We start from the raw sequence: 15,465 nt of genomic DNA on the forward strand, positions 1-15,465 counted from the left end.
TATAGTCTTGTATGGTGTTTTCCTGGTGGCGTGCATCTTCTGACAGCATCTTGATCCTGTTATAGCTCTTCTGCGGGGGCTGAGTTGAGTAGTTTCGATCACTAGTTGTTTGGCGTCCTTTTAATGGCAACTGAAACAACATTTAGATTTTTGGCACTTATGAGTCGTACATTATAGCGATCTAATTTCTTATGCATTGTGTAGAACTAAGACATGAATAACATCAAATTAAAAGCACAAAATGAATGCCGACCCACTATCCACCAGTTCAAGTTCCAGCCAAGTTTTTCCAGAGAGATTATTAAATTGCTGTTTGACGTGTGTGGCAAAAGGCAGTGTGCTAGCATGAATTAACTTGAGACAAATGTGCACATTAGCACTCAATAAGTCATCAAAACTTACCTTTATGCATTTCCACATAGTATCAGCATTTGACACCAAATATGAGGTAAAGGAAAATGCTAAAAATACAGTAGTAGTCTATCTGTGCGGTGAGAGAAAGTTAGCACACGCACAATGGACATGCGTCAAGTGAGACGGATGTAACAGAATCCGGCCACTTTTCAAAATAAAACGAAAAAAAGGAAATAATGGAAGTTATCTTTTCTTTCTGTGCGGCCCGGTACCGGGTTGGGGACCACTGCTGGAGGGTTTGAAAGGGGAGGTGCGCATCACTTACGCCAGCCCTGTGGCACTAGCACATGGGTGGGCAAACTTTTTGAATAGTGGGCCGTATTGGGTTAAAGAAAATCAGGGTCTATATACAAAATGAAAAACACATCCACAGCAAGTTAACGCATCAAATCTATGTGGGTGATAAAAAAAAAAATTAATTAAGCGCTAAACATAACTTAAAATGTATTTCCAAATGCCTGGCCTTCCAAAGGCATGCTGGGTAGTCCAGCGGCAACAATATGAACTATAAACAATAAAGCACTGGATATCAAGAGTATGTTAACTCCTTGTTTACTTCTCGACCTCAGAATTTTTTTAAATCAAGCAAAAATGTGACAAAATGTTGGGCGAAAGTACCACAAGCTACCCAGCATACCTTGTGATGGGAATGTGTGTGTTGTGTTGGTTGGATCGCTTTTTTTGTTCAAGCTACAGATTGCATCTGACTGTTTTGGCGATTCTAGCGTGCCACAGTAGCACTGCACGTCATGTTGCCGGCTACAGTTTTGATGTTAAAGGTCTAAAAAGAGGAATTAGGTTTTTGTTAAACACTGAAGAGCGTTGCCATACTTTTGCTATTCCTGACTTCTTCTGTTTTTGCAGATTAACTGCTTCCACGTTTTTAAACCAAATTTCCAAACCATTCCAACATCAATATTCACATTTTGGCTTGTTACTTTCACATTCCCAAAATTTTCCTGGAATTGTACATTTTCTGACAAAAATTCCCATTTGAAATGATTTAATTTCCCCAATCTCCAGCATCACCAAAACATTCAGCCTGATAATTTCCTACGTTCCAAAAATTCCCACTTTTCCTGTAATTACATTTCCTGTGACAAGAATGCCCTTTGAAGTGGATATATTCTTTAAACTACTACCACATATCGCATCTGATTCTACGGAACCCCCGAGGGGACAAGGCTACAGAATGCCTCTCTCAGAGCTCAATATAAATCAAGCTGCACAGAAGACGGCTTGTTTTGATTAACAACTGTGTTGTAGCTGTTTGTCTGTGTTGCCACGGTTGGAAAGAGTTATGGTTTGCTGTGTTGGAACCATTCACTATGGAGTTATTGATCCCGGAAGTTTGAATATGTGCGTTATCTCGCAAAATAGTGTTGCTAGCTCTCGCAAAAGTTTGTTTGTTTTTCTTTTTTTTTTTTTACCCATCATATTTTTTTTTCTGCATGTCCCATCCGGGGCTCCGTACGATTCAAACCATTCCAACGTAAAATCATTTGGGTCCTTCAAGACCAGCGTTGCCAGACGTACGATAAATTCACTCTTTGTACAAAGTCCAATCATTACGGTAATTCCAAAAAATCCTGTCATGTATGGCAATTTGACCCCTCCACTATATGGCTATTAGCAAACACGAAGAAGACAGTACATCCTTCATTTTACCTGATGTGCATTGTTTCATGTGCCTCTTTACAGCCAGGTGGGGGCGCTGTTTGGCCAGTAGCAGCGTTTTCCCAACTGTTTTCTATTCAAAGGTAAAACGGTATTATTAAGAGATTATAAACGATCGATGGTATTATTTTGATGTAGCAGGTGGTTTTCAGTAACGTCAAATTGGGTCGGTACGATATATTTCCTCAAAACAAGATAATTTTAAGCCTCTAGTACGATAATTTGTCACTTCTTATCTGGCAACGCCGTTCAAGACAGTCCAGGCATCCGTGAAAATGTTCCCCATTCCAGAAATTCCCATCGTCAGAAATGGCATTGTTAGTAGGCTACAGTGATGACCAACCACTATGCGGCGGCACATACACGTGCCGTGGGAGATAAGGCGAGCCGCGGGTTGCATAACGATTTTAAGGCTAACAGCCAGATAGCAATATTTTCCTAGCTTGTTTCATATGAATTCATTGAGGAAATGGTAAGAACGGTTGGATTGTAATATTTGACACTCTATTGGAACATTACAACTGTTAAATGTCTTTAAAATGACATTTTAATGGCAAAAAAATAAGATTTTGGAAATTATCTGACCCACTGGCATTTGGGGGAATCTTTATCCTGGAAAAGTCACATGACAACCACCCAGAGCCGTTTGAAGAACAAAGCTATATCGACACCACTTTAGGACATTTAAAGTGTGAAAAATGGTCAGGGCCACACTTTGGGAAGGACGGTTCTACATGATTTGTAAACACAAAGTGGTGTTTTTATAATTTGTTAAAACAAATCGTAGCTCAACATTACCAAAATGCAACACACTAGAAAATTACTAGAAGTCGCAACGCAAGGTACCTCACACAACCTTGTCACGTTGCTTTCACAGTAATTGCTTTTGACAAGGCGCAAAATTGGTGAGAACTGATTACGTCAGTGTGGGCGGGGCCACGTGTGTGGATGATCCTAGACATTTTTGTATCGATCTGATACCAATCAAATACGGAGCCAGCATTGCCATAGCAGCAAGGATACTGACACTTTTTACTTGACGTTCTTCAAAATCACTTTGATTTGGCCTTAAATTTGTTGATTTTGATCATAGTCACAATAAAATAGAGGATATAGATTTTAGGGGGGAAAACATAATTCATGTTTCATATTTAAATATCAGCACACTTAATTGTGATGAACTTATAAGTTCATCATCATCACCACATAATACAATTATTCCCTGTCATCACATACATTTGTTTTACCAAAGTAGGAGATATGGGGGAAAACATTTCAAGTCCATCCATCTTCAATGTCGCGGGTTTGCTGGAGTCTATCCCAGCTTACAAGCAAGACACAATGGACTGGTCACCAGCCAATGGCAGGGGCCATATACCTAATCACACTGGCGCTCCGGGCTTCGAACACACTACCTTCGCAATGGAAGACAAGAGCGCTGACCACACGGCCAAAAGCCCGGACTGTCAACCGCGTGTTCATCGCAGCTCTTAGGGCAGGTTTTTACCAACGTACACTTGCGCAGCCGTACAGGCTGGCATCCGTTACAAATGGACAAAAAATTCAATTTAGAGTCATGTTTTCTTTTTTTGGAATGTAGGAGGAAACCGGAGCACCACGCACGCACGGGGAGAACATGCAAACTCCTCACGGAGATTGGAACTCGGATCTTCCCGATCTCCTGACCGTGTGGCCAAAATGCTAACCACTAGGCCACCGTGTTACAATAGGACTTAGCACACGTTTCAGGGGGAATGTTTTGCGTGTGGAACGCGGTACCGGAAGACAGTCGGAGCTAGTTACATGTGCGAATGGTAACTGCTGTAAAGTTCTGAATAAAGTTCAACTGAACTGGTCTGACCGTCCACTTCTTATGGTTCAGGAAGCAACGGACTAGAGTGAAACACACCGTGCAGCATAATTTTGTGTCATGGCGTTAAAATATTTAACAAAAAATAGCGACCCCATTGGCCCATGTCGAGCCCATACCGTCCTTGGTATCGACGTTTGGATCGATCCACAGCCCACCGCTGTTAAGCAGAGTTTCCGACAGAGGCTTCATCAGAGAAGACAAGTCAAGATGAAGGCGCTGGGGAAGGAGAAGGAAAGTGTTGTAAAGTCTCATAGCAAGCAGGAGAAGGATCAGGTACGTGAGAACATTTATGACAATGTTGCTGTCGTGTTTCAAGGGAAAAATGCCAGTACGGAGGGCTTTCAAGTTGGGCGTGTTAATTGATATTGGAGAGTTATCCTATCCTACAGAAATCCTGCATTCTCACTCATGCAGTGACAGTACTGTCAAATGATTATTTAGATAAAGAGATGTTATCTGTGTAGTAGACACGCATTAGAGATAACCTGTGTCGACATTTAAATATATTCCATCATGCCACTGTCGCTACAAACAGTGTTGTGGAGACTTAATAAGACGAAATCAAGCAGTGACTTTAAATCATATTAAACCACAACAATATGAGTGAATGTTACATCAGTCGTAAATACATAAGTAGTGAGGAGGTAACACGTTGAAGTAAAGTCAGTCAAGTATATGAATAAGCACATAGAAGCACTTTGTGTGGGAAGAAAAGGGTCTTGAAGACGTCAACTGGCAAACAGGTCAAACCAGTTGTCATTCATTAAATTCACTTCTGAGTCACGAAACACCTTTTATACTAACCACATTCAACTTGCCTCCACTTGAATGGCCTTTCACCCTTGTCCTTGTATGTTTGCCCCCCTCTTAACTTAACGTCCCGACTTTGTATTAACAGCTGCTCCATTCTGTGACCCCCCTGTGTTAGGGTAACAGGACTGATTGAAAATCTAGGGACACGATTAAAGTGGAAATTGTAACTTTTTAAAACTTATAGTTGGATTAAGGATTTACACAAATATGCAAATATATATTTTTTATAATACCTATGTTGTTGCACTGTAATACTGTATATTGTACTCTTTCCACATCTTTATTCAGTGCAAATTACCAGAGCACAAAGATGTGTGTCTGTGTGTTGCTGATGCAAGTACAGGTAGAATACTAGCACCAGTAGAGGAGCAATTTGCAAACCTGAAGCTATTTTGTTTGGGGCATTCTCCATTATTGCTAACAAGGACCTTTTTTATCCCCAGAGCTGGATTCCCAAACTCATCAAGAAGCGAGTGTGCACTACTTTTATCAAAGACTCCCTCAGGTAAATATCTGGTAGTATTGATCCCAAAATAACTTCCATCACAGACTGTCTGAATAAGCAACCCTTATTGTGTATGTCAAGACTATCCCTGGTGGTGTAATGGTACACGCTTCAGCCTTTCATGGTCATGGGGTGTATCAGGAAGGGCATCCAGTGTAAAAAGTAAGGCAAAACCATTAAGGCGATTGACTTGCTGTGGTGACCCCTGACAAGGAAAAAGCCCAAAGTGAAAAAAAGAATGTTATTGTCAAGACTACATGACTTTTTTACATTGCTATCATACTATATACACTGGTGTCAAAAAGTGTTCCTTCCTGATTTCTTATCTTTTTGCATGTTTGTCACATTTAAATGTTTCAGATCATCAAACAAATGTAAATATCAGTCAATGACAACACAACTGAACACAAAATCCACTTTTTTAATATAAGTTTTTACTATTAAGGCAGAAAAAAACAAACCTACATCCCTGTGTGAAAAAGTGATTGCTCCCGCATTAAAACATAACTGAATTCTAGTGGAAAAAGTTATAAAGCCATTTCTAAAGCTTTGGGACTCTAGAGAATCACAGTGAAAGTCATTATCCACAAAATGGTAAAAACATGGAACAGTTGTGAACCTTCCCAGGAGTGGCCGGCCAACCAAAATTACCCCAAGAGCGCAGCGACGACTCATCCAAGAGGTCACAAAAGACCCCACAACAATATCCAAAGAACTGCAGGCCTCACTTGCCTCAGTTGAGGTCAGTGTTCCTGACTCCACCATAAGAAAGACACTGGGCAAGACTTCCAAGACGAAAACCACAGGTGAACAAAAAGAACATTAAGGCTCGTCTCAATTTTGCCAGAAAACATCCCCAAGACCACCCAAGACTCAGTTGTCTGACGAGACAAAAGTTGAACTTTTTGGAAGGTGTGTGTCTCATTACATCTGGCGTAAAAGTAATTCCGCTTTTCAGAAAAAGAACATCATGCCAACAGTAAAATATGGTGGTGGCAGTGTGATGGTCTGTGGCTGTTTTGCTCCTTCGGGACCTGGAAGACTTGCTGTGATAAAACCATGAATTATGCTATCTACCAAAAAATCCTGAAGGAGAATGTCCGGCCATCTGTTGGTGACCTCAAACTGAAACAAACTTGGGTTTTGCAGCAGGACAATGATCCAAAACACACCAGCAAGTCCACCTCTGAATGGCTGAAGAAAAAAGGAAGACTCTGAAGTGGCCTAGTCAAAGTTCTTGTCATGTTCAGTGTTATCGCTTTGCTGCCGCCTGTCTGTTTTCTGTTGCAGTGCATTGCATACCCAAATTACTCATGTGAACCACCTGTGACCAATTACCTGGGCCTTAATCAGCTGCTGCCAGACCACAACCAGTTGCCAGTTATTCCTTTGCCAACCCTGCTTCCTGCACCTTCCTTCCCCGGCTCCCAACTGGTCTTTTTTTACTATTTCCCTTGTTACCATTGTGATTCCTAGTATCGTGTATTTTCCTGCTCTGTATGCCGTTTTTGCTACAGCTTCCTTATTTATCGTGTGTGTCTTTTCTTTCTGCCTTGCAGTGTTTTTTTGTTGGACTTTTTGGCCTTTGCCCTGAGCTTCTTAGTTGTGTTTTTGTACTTTTGTTGTATTTTTGTATATTTATTACCTACGGTAATAAAACGTATATTCTTTTTTCACTCAGCGCATTTTCCTTCTGCATTTTGGGTTCCAACACTTGGCTTACAGCCTATCGTGACAGTCCTGACCTGAATCCTATTGAGATGCTGTGGCATGACCTTAAAAAGGCCATTCAGGCAAGAAAAGCCTCCAAAATGCCTGAATTACAACAATTCTGCAAAGATGAGTGGGACAAAATTCCTCCCCAGCGCTGTAAGGCACTCACTGCAAGTTATCAAAAACGCTTGATTGCAGTTGTTGCTGCTAAGGGTGGCCCAACCAGTTATTAGGTTTAGGGGGCAATCACTTTTTCACATCACTGTATACCACACACATATTATTGCATACATGTGCATACGTTTTACAGCTATTACAAGTCATGTACCGTTAATGTCCATCCATCCATTTTCTACACCACTTGTCCTCACTAGGGTCGCGGGTATGCTGGAGCCTATCCCAGCTGACTTTTAGCGAGAGGCGGGGTACACCCTGGACTGGTCGCCAGCCAATCGCAGGGCACATATCGACAAACAACCATTTACTTTCACATTCCAACCTATGGACAATTTTGTGTCTCCAATTAACCTAGTGTGCATATTTTTGGAATGTGGGAGGAACCCGGGGAGAACCCACGCACGCACGGGGATCTCCTATGATCTACAATCTCCTCACTGTGAGGCCAACATGCTAACCACGAGGCCACCGTGCAGCCCGTTCGGTGAATGTCATAATGCATGACACAAAAAGAATGGTAAAAAAAAGCAAATCACAAAGTCATTCAAGTAAAAAGTATCAGTATTGGTATCTGCAGTACTGGACATGTATTTTCTTGGTATTGGATCAATACCAAAGTTTGCAGTACAGTATTGTCCACCCCTATTTAAAAGACATACTGTATTTGCTCCCTGAATCAACTGTATTAGAATTTCACGAATGGGCATAAATCTGAGGTTTTAGAACATTTGTAACATCAACAAGTGTGAATAACAGTGTGTGTTTGTTGTGTGTCAGTAATGGAGAGCAGTGTCTTTGTGGCGGCATGCGGGACGTGCATAATTCCTTTGGACCAGAGGACTCTGGGGCAGCAGTGGCCAACCAGTGGAACAGCAAAGTGCACACCACTGAAAGTCCTACCGATGCCTTTGGAGAGCTGGAGTTTGCTGGCGCTGGTCGCAGGCACAGTTATGTGAGTACTCACCAAACGAACACGCACACACACACACACACACACACACACACACACACACACACACGCTTCCTCATAGGTAGACCAGCATGCTACTTTGTAGAGCAGTGACATTTTGAAAAGAGGACAGAATTTTAAACCACACCTTGTTGAGCCCAACCTTTAACAGCAACTACGATGCCTTTGTTTGCCAGTGAGCTGGTTGTCAAAGCATGTTTGCAAAGCCTGTTTCATGTATTCACACACTTTTCACGATCTACAATATGTCACCATGCAAGGAAGCACAATTAACTTTCAGCATACAGGTGGTCCTGGGTTTCCAATGTACAGCGCTCCCATAAATGAATTTAAAATCCATTTTTGGTTCATAAACACGAGACTCGCTCAAGATTTCGTCACAGCAAGCGCCGGCGGATGAATACCAGTGGCACGTAGTACAAGAATGCAGTGTGTGCCTTGTGAAAGACGTGTTTTCGCTTATGTTTCACATAAGGATTGTGGATGACGGGCAAAATTAAAAAAAAAAAGTGCAGTTTTCCTTGAAGTGTACCGTGAAAAAAATCTCACATTTTTTCTGATGTTGCATGGTAGGCTCTGTTAAAGTAGTTGCCTATGCTTTACTGGATCAATTACAGTGGAACCTTGGTTAGCGTACGTCCCGGTTAGCATGTTTTTCTGTTAACGTTGAAAATTTTGCCATAGTTTGCATACAAGACATTTTTATAAACCCAAACGCCCAATCCCAAAGACATTTTATACGTCTTTTAGGTTTTTTTGTGCGAGAGGCAAAAAGATTTGATGATGCAACTGCACACTAATGGATGTCGCTTTTAGAGCAATTTCAAGCCATAAAAACGTCCACAAGGTGGCAGAAGGGCATTTGAATTTGAATGGAAAGAACACACATGACAGCAAGGAGGAAGTGGAATAACGTGGAGGAGTGTAGCGTGCAGAAGGTTACACATTGCAGGGAAATTTTAACGCATGCACACGCACAGTTCAGTTTCAAATGTGAAAATCGCAAATAGTTCATGGTGTTATATTTTGTAAATAAACTGTTATTTTGATGTAAAACAACACTTTTTTGCATTTATGTTGTGGTATATTTGTTTAGATATTTGAGCTGCCACAAAACCCCCAAAAATTGTGTCAAAGTGAAAGTTATGCTTGAATTGTATCTTTTTCACAAAAAGCTGGTTTTCTCCCTTTTTTAGTCAGGAACTGATATTTTCCTGAAACTTACCTATGTTCTAATGGTAATTAGTAAAGAACGGAAAAAGGTAGAAATAAACTTTTTTTCCTGATGACAGGTGGAAGTGTAATCTTTCTTTTGGTAGGTTCCATGTTTATATAGCCATAGAACACAATATTCTTTGTGTGCCTTAAGAGATCAGTCAAAATCGTCTGACACGGAAATAGGAACCAGAAGTCAGCTTTGTCGCCCATATGCGATGTCATCAGTGGTTCACTCTCAAAAGAGTGTTCCTGTTTTCTTTATCAAATGCAGGCACTTTCAACTTACTTTGGCTCCATTTGTGGTTACTAAGGTGAGAAACACTCTTGAATTGAAGAAAGAACTCATGGCAAAACACAAAGGTGGTGTCCGTGTTGATATTGTGCCAGCAAGGGGTGTCATAAGACACTCAGTTCACAAGACGAAATTGGGTCTACGAGACAAGATTTTAATATTACTTTTAAGAAAAGTACAATCAAAAGATACTATTACCTTACTACTACATTACCTTGCATTGCTCCTCACGAGGCTACACTCGTCTGCACTCTGTGTGTATGCTACCGGCCCCGCCTCCACCCACCGAGACAAAGAGACTGTAAAACTGACAAAAGGGCTCACTCCTTTCATGCCGTTGTTCTATGGAACGCATCAAGGTACTGTAAGCAATGCACAGAGTGAACTTCCTCTTGCCTGTTTGGAGGTGGGAGACGAGGAAAACAGACATGCATGTACATGGCAGTTCATTTTCATTTATTGTGTGATTAATTTATTGCTGTCCCAGGCCAAGTGCCCATGAAACTTTTTCTGAATGAGAAATCTTGTCACACTTTAATCTCGGGAGGTCTTGCGACACCCCTAATCATTATAATTGTATTTCCTGCTGAACAATATTCTGGTTAATACAGGAATACTGTGTGCATGTCAATGTGCTGGAGGACATCTTGGACAGACCATTTATGCAGGATGAAACGTGGGTCAGTCACGATGATCCAGATAATAAATGTGCGTTCCCCACTTGTCATAATTGGTACGTTTTTTGGTGTCACCTGCGGACTTGCAGACTTTCACAGGCACGTTCCTCACAGGTACATAAAGATGGGAGAGATGGACATTTATTTGAAAAAAAAACAACAAACTTAATTCTCAAATGTTTTATTCTGAGTACTGTAACGCAGCAGTGTTGTTTCTAACTCACATTGTGGTTTTTGAAGACTATATCTTTGTCCTGTTTAGTTTCTGCGGCTATCATGTGACACGCCACCTCATAAAATCTACGCTCTGATGACGACGCACTGGGGATTGCCCTCACCCAATTTGGTGGTATCAGTGGTGGGGGGCGAAGGCCATGAGAATATCAAAACATGGGTGAGAGATGTCCTGAGGAATGGGCTAGTTCGAGCTGCACAGAGCACAGGTAAAGTAAAAGATTTGTCTTTGTCAGTTCCGTAGCGCTCACGTGTTGCTCTCATGGTTAAAGTCGTCATGAGCTGGCGTTGTAGAGGAAGCGATATCGTAACCTACTATAATAGCATAACAGTTAGAGTCAAGTCGACTTTATGGAGGAGGTTCAAAACCACATGAAGGAAAATCAACTGAGCAAGGACTTAGGCGACAGAGGCAAGGAAAAACTCCCTCTAAAGAGGAACCCTCGAACAGACAGCCAGTTTCAGTGGAACACGTTTAAGTCGGCCCCGCTCAAGTCGACACCCCGTCTAAGACGACCAATTAATCAAGTTGTGGTGTAACGTGTTGTTCTTGTTACTAAAAAGAGCCCACTTTAGCAGACGTCGACATAAATGGTTGACCACTTTTGTGGGCATAAAAATCGAAACCCTATGGCATGGGCGTCAAACTCGTTTTCACTGTGGGCCACATCGCAGTTATGGTTACCTTCAGAGGGCCACACATTTGATAATTAGGTTTTTTTAATTTTCTATTGTTTTGCTCACAAATGTACATTGAAATGAAGACGTCATTCATTTTAAATAGGGTTTGACAACAAAACATCCTTGTATTCGAACATGGTGTTTGTTACAAGCTGTGGCTCACATAGAAGTCCAATAACATTACACCGCACGGGTTCAGTTCGGGGAGGGCGTTCCTCCCAATCACGGCCCTCCAAGTCACACTGTCGTTGCACGCATGGGCATTGAAGTCTCCCAGTAGAACTGCAGAGTCACCAGCAGGGAAGCTCTCCAGCACCCTCCTGATAGACTCCAAGAAGGCTGGGTACTGTGAGCTTCTGTTTGGTGCATACGCACAAACGACAGTCAGGACCTTTCCCCGACCCGAGGGCGTCCCTCTTGTTCAGAGTGGATGACTCCAACACAGAGGCACCGAGCTGGGGGACTATTAATAAGCCCACACCAGCTCGCCGCCTCTGCCCTGTGACAACTCCAGAGTAGAACAAGGTCCAGCCCCTCACGATAAGTTTGGTTCCAGAACCCAAACTGTGGGTTGAGGTGAGTCCGGCTATGTCCAGTCGGAATGCCTCAACCTCAAATTCCGAATACATGTACCAGTACACCCCTAAGACTTATTAGCTTGGACAGAAATGCCTGTATTTGTCTCATTTGTCAGTAAATCAACCAATAACACATTATCACTCCCGACTCTAATTGACGGCATATTTTACCACAAACATTTGCTTGGATTCCAAAAGCCACAATCTTTAAGGAGTTTGAAAGTTGTACAGTTATCGTAAAGACTCAGCCAAGAATGACATGTACAGTACAGTGGTGTGAAAAATTGTTTGCCCGCTTCTTGATTTCTTACTTTTTGCATGTTTGTCTTACTTAAATGTTTCAGACCATCAAACTAATTGAAATATTAGTCAATGACAGTTTTGAAAAAATCCAAATCTACATGGCCCTGTGTGAAAAAGTGTTAGTGTCAGTCTGGAAAAGGTTATAAAGCTATTTCTAAAGCTTTGGGACTCCAGTGAACTGTAGTGAGAGCCACTATCCACAAATGGCGAAAACATGGAACACTGGTGAACCTTCCCAGGAGTGGCCGGCCGACCAGAATTACCCCAATAGCGCAGCGGCGACTCATCCAAGAGGTCACAAAAGACCCCACAACAACATCCAAACAACTGCAGACCTCACTTGCCTCAGTTAAGGTCAGTGTTCATGACTCCACGTTAAAAAAGACACTGGGGAAAAAACAGCCTGCATGGCAGAGTTCCAAGACGAAAACCACTGCTGAGGAAAAAGAACATCAAGTCTCATCTCAATTTTGCCAGAAAACATCTTGATGATCCCCAAGACCTTTGGGAAAATACTCTGTGGTGTGATGAGACAAAAGTTGAACTTTTTGGAAGGTGTGTGTCCCATTGCATCTGGTGTAAAAGTAACACTTTCACATTATTTCAGAAAAAGAACATCATACCAACAGTAAAATATGGTGGTGGTAGCGTGATGGTATGGGGTTGTTTTGCTGCTTCAGGACTTGGAAGACTTTCTGTGATAAATGGAACCATGAATTCTGCTGTCTACCAAAAAATCCTGAAGGAGAATGTCCGGCCATGTGTTCGTGACCTCAAGTTGAAGCGACCTTGGGTTCTGCAGCAGGACAGTGATCCAAAACACACCAGCAAGTCCACCTCTGAATGCCAGAAGAAAACATAAATAAAGACTTTGGAGTGGCCTAGTCAAAGTCCTGACCTGAATCCTATTGAGATGCTGTGGCATGACCTTAAAAAGGCGCTTCATGCTGGAAAACCCTCCAATCTGACTGAAAGATGAGTGAGCCAAAATTCCTCCACAGCGCTGTAAGAGACTCATTGCAAGTTATCACAAACGCTTGATTGCAGTTGTTGCTGCTAAGGGTGGCCCAACCACTTATTAGGTTTAGGGGGCAATCACTTTTTCACACAGGGCCATGTAGGTTTTTTTCTCCCTTTTAGTAATACAAAGTTTCATTTAAAAACTGCATTTTCTGTTTAGTTGTGTTGTCATTAACTAATATTTACATTTGCTTGTTGATCGAAAACTTGTAAGTGTGACAACCATGCAAAAAATAAGAAATCAGGAAGGGGGCAAACAATTTTCACACCACTGTATGTTATGCACATGTTACATGTATTATTTATATGTTTTTGAACCCATTTAAATAATTTCCCCCCTCTCTAATCCAGGAGCTTGGATCTTCACGGGGGGTCTACAGGAAGGTGTGGCCCGCTGTGTAGGCGAGGCGGTGAGGGACCACGACGCTGCAGCTCCGACACTCTCCAAGAAGAAAGTCATAGCTGTGGGACTTGCACCGTGGGGCCTTGTATTCAACAGACAGCAGCTTGTAAACACACAGGTACTCATTTAGCATTGTATATTTCGTGAGCTTTTTCTCCCCGCCTCCTAGCGACTCGGGGTGGGTGGATCAATCCAAATAGTATAGTATCAGTACATATTGATATGAGCGTGATGAGATTGATATTTTTCAGTTTTTGTTTGTTTGTTTTCACTAATACACATGTTTTTTAAATTTACATTTTGTTGCATTTTTGTTGTTTTATTTATATGTTGTATATGTATGTACCGGTATGTGTTTTGTTTACAATCTTGGACACAAAATCCAAAGGATTTGAATGAGAGCCAATAGTAGTTTTTGCTTTTTGCTTTTTGTTTTGCTAAATCAAAGCTACGTAATAAAAGGGACTATCCATCCATCAATTTTCTATCCCGCTTATCCTCATTAGGGTATGCTGGAGCCTATCCCAGATGACAATGTGCGAGAGGCGGGGTACACCCTGGACTGGTCGCCAGCCAATCGCAGGGCACATATAGACAAACAACCATTCACACTCACATTCATACCTATGGACAATTTAGAGTCACCAATTAACCTAACATGCATGTTTTTGGAACCGAAGTACCCGGACAAAACCCACGCACGCACGGCGAGAACATGCAAACTCCACGCCCAAGCGGAGATTCGAACTCTTCCTGATCTCCTGACTGTGTGGCCAACATGCTAACCACTAGGCCACCGTGCGGCTTAAAAGGGACTAATTTTATTATTTTGTTGATATTGTCACATTATATAGTTGCGTTAATATATTGTTAAATTGCTCACAAATAAGTTTGTTGATTTTTTTGTGCCTAAAATCTAATCAACAAATTAAAGGCTAAATAATAAAAAAGTAAAAAAAAAAAAGTTTAAAAAATATCAGTATCAATATCTGTATCGGCAATGCTTTGTATTCACTGGATAGATACCAACATTTTCAGTTTTGCGGACCCCTACCAGCGACTTATTTAATGTTGCACCCTGTTCATGACTTTGCAGTAGGCATCAGTTTGATGTTTGAAAATGTGTTTGTCTTTATTGTATTGTATTGCTTTATTGAGAAAATAGTTCATTTGAGCAATGCTTGCATTAATGCATGCATGTTGTGTTGTTTCTCCTGACTCTTGACTGACTCGTCTGTTGTCCATTTGAAGGGAAGCTTCCCTGCTCGCTACTACGTCCAGAACACGTCACGTGACTCCTGCTGCCTGGACAACAACTGCCAGGCTTTCCTGCTGGTGGATGATGGGAGTACCGGCCGAAGGGGAGGAGAGACGGCCTTTCGTGCAAGTCTGGAAGATTATATCTCTCACCAGCGCACTGGCATTAGCGGTAAGGCTGTACTGTATACTTTATTTACACTGACTAGATTTGACTGGTACTCAGATAATACATTCAGTTCATGATGGCCCCCCAGAAAAGAGTGATATACGCATTACATTAGGTGTGTTTATACAGCACCACCCCTGTGTAGTAAGGGGAGGTCACATTACATACTTCATCCTTTTGAAATGTTCTTCTGTTTTTATGTGCAATTTGTAAAGCTAGGAGAATACACATCTGCAAGTTACGTGTAGAGTACTCCAGGGGTCAATTTTGGGACCAAAACTGTTCAATTTGTATATCAATGACATCTGTAAAGTGACAAAAGACATAAAGTTGGTATTATTTGCGGATGATACTACTACCTTTTGTTCTGGGGAAAGCACACAAGAGCTAATTAAAAAAGTCATGGATGAAATGGCCGTATTAAAAAGATGGTTTGATAAAAACAGATTATCCTTGAACGTAAGTAAAACAAAAATAATGCTATTTGGTAA

The 15,465-nt window shown here is 41.6% G+C and overlaps 1 protein-coding gene across 1 annotated transcript in view; it reads left to right on the plus strand.

The window, feature by feature from the left end:
* Window positions 1-3,504: 3,504 nt before the first annotated feature.
* Window positions 3,505-15,465, plus strand: part of trpm4a (transient receptor potential cation channel, subfamily M, member 4a) — a 48,098-nt gene continuing 36,137 nt past the window's right edge. Inside the window, exons 1-6 of the mRNA XM_054759528.1 lie at window positions 3,505-4,237; window positions 5,221-5,282; window positions 7,950-8,124; window positions 10,592-10,772; window positions 13,497-13,666; window positions 14,800-14,977. Of these exons, the coding sequence (XP_054615503.1) occupies window positions 4,022-4,237; window positions 5,221-5,282; window positions 7,950-8,124; window positions 10,592-10,772; window positions 13,497-13,666; window positions 14,800-14,977 (982 nt within the window). The 5' untranslated portion in view covers window positions 3,505-4,021. The remainder of the gene's footprint in view (window positions 4,238-5,220; window positions 5,283-7,949; window positions 8,125-10,591; window positions 10,773-13,496; window positions 13,667-14,799; window positions 14,978-15,465) is intronic.

The sequence above is a fragment of the Dunckerocampus dactyliophorus genome, chromosome 18 (genome assembly GCF_027744805.1).
Source record: "Dunckerocampus dactyliophorus isolate RoL2022-P2 chromosome 18, RoL_Ddac_1.1, whole genome shotgun sequence".
In the NCBI taxonomy this organism is placed as follows: Eukaryota; Metazoa; Chordata; class Actinopteri; order Syngnathiformes; family Syngnathidae; genus Dunckerocampus; species Dunckerocampus dactyliophorus.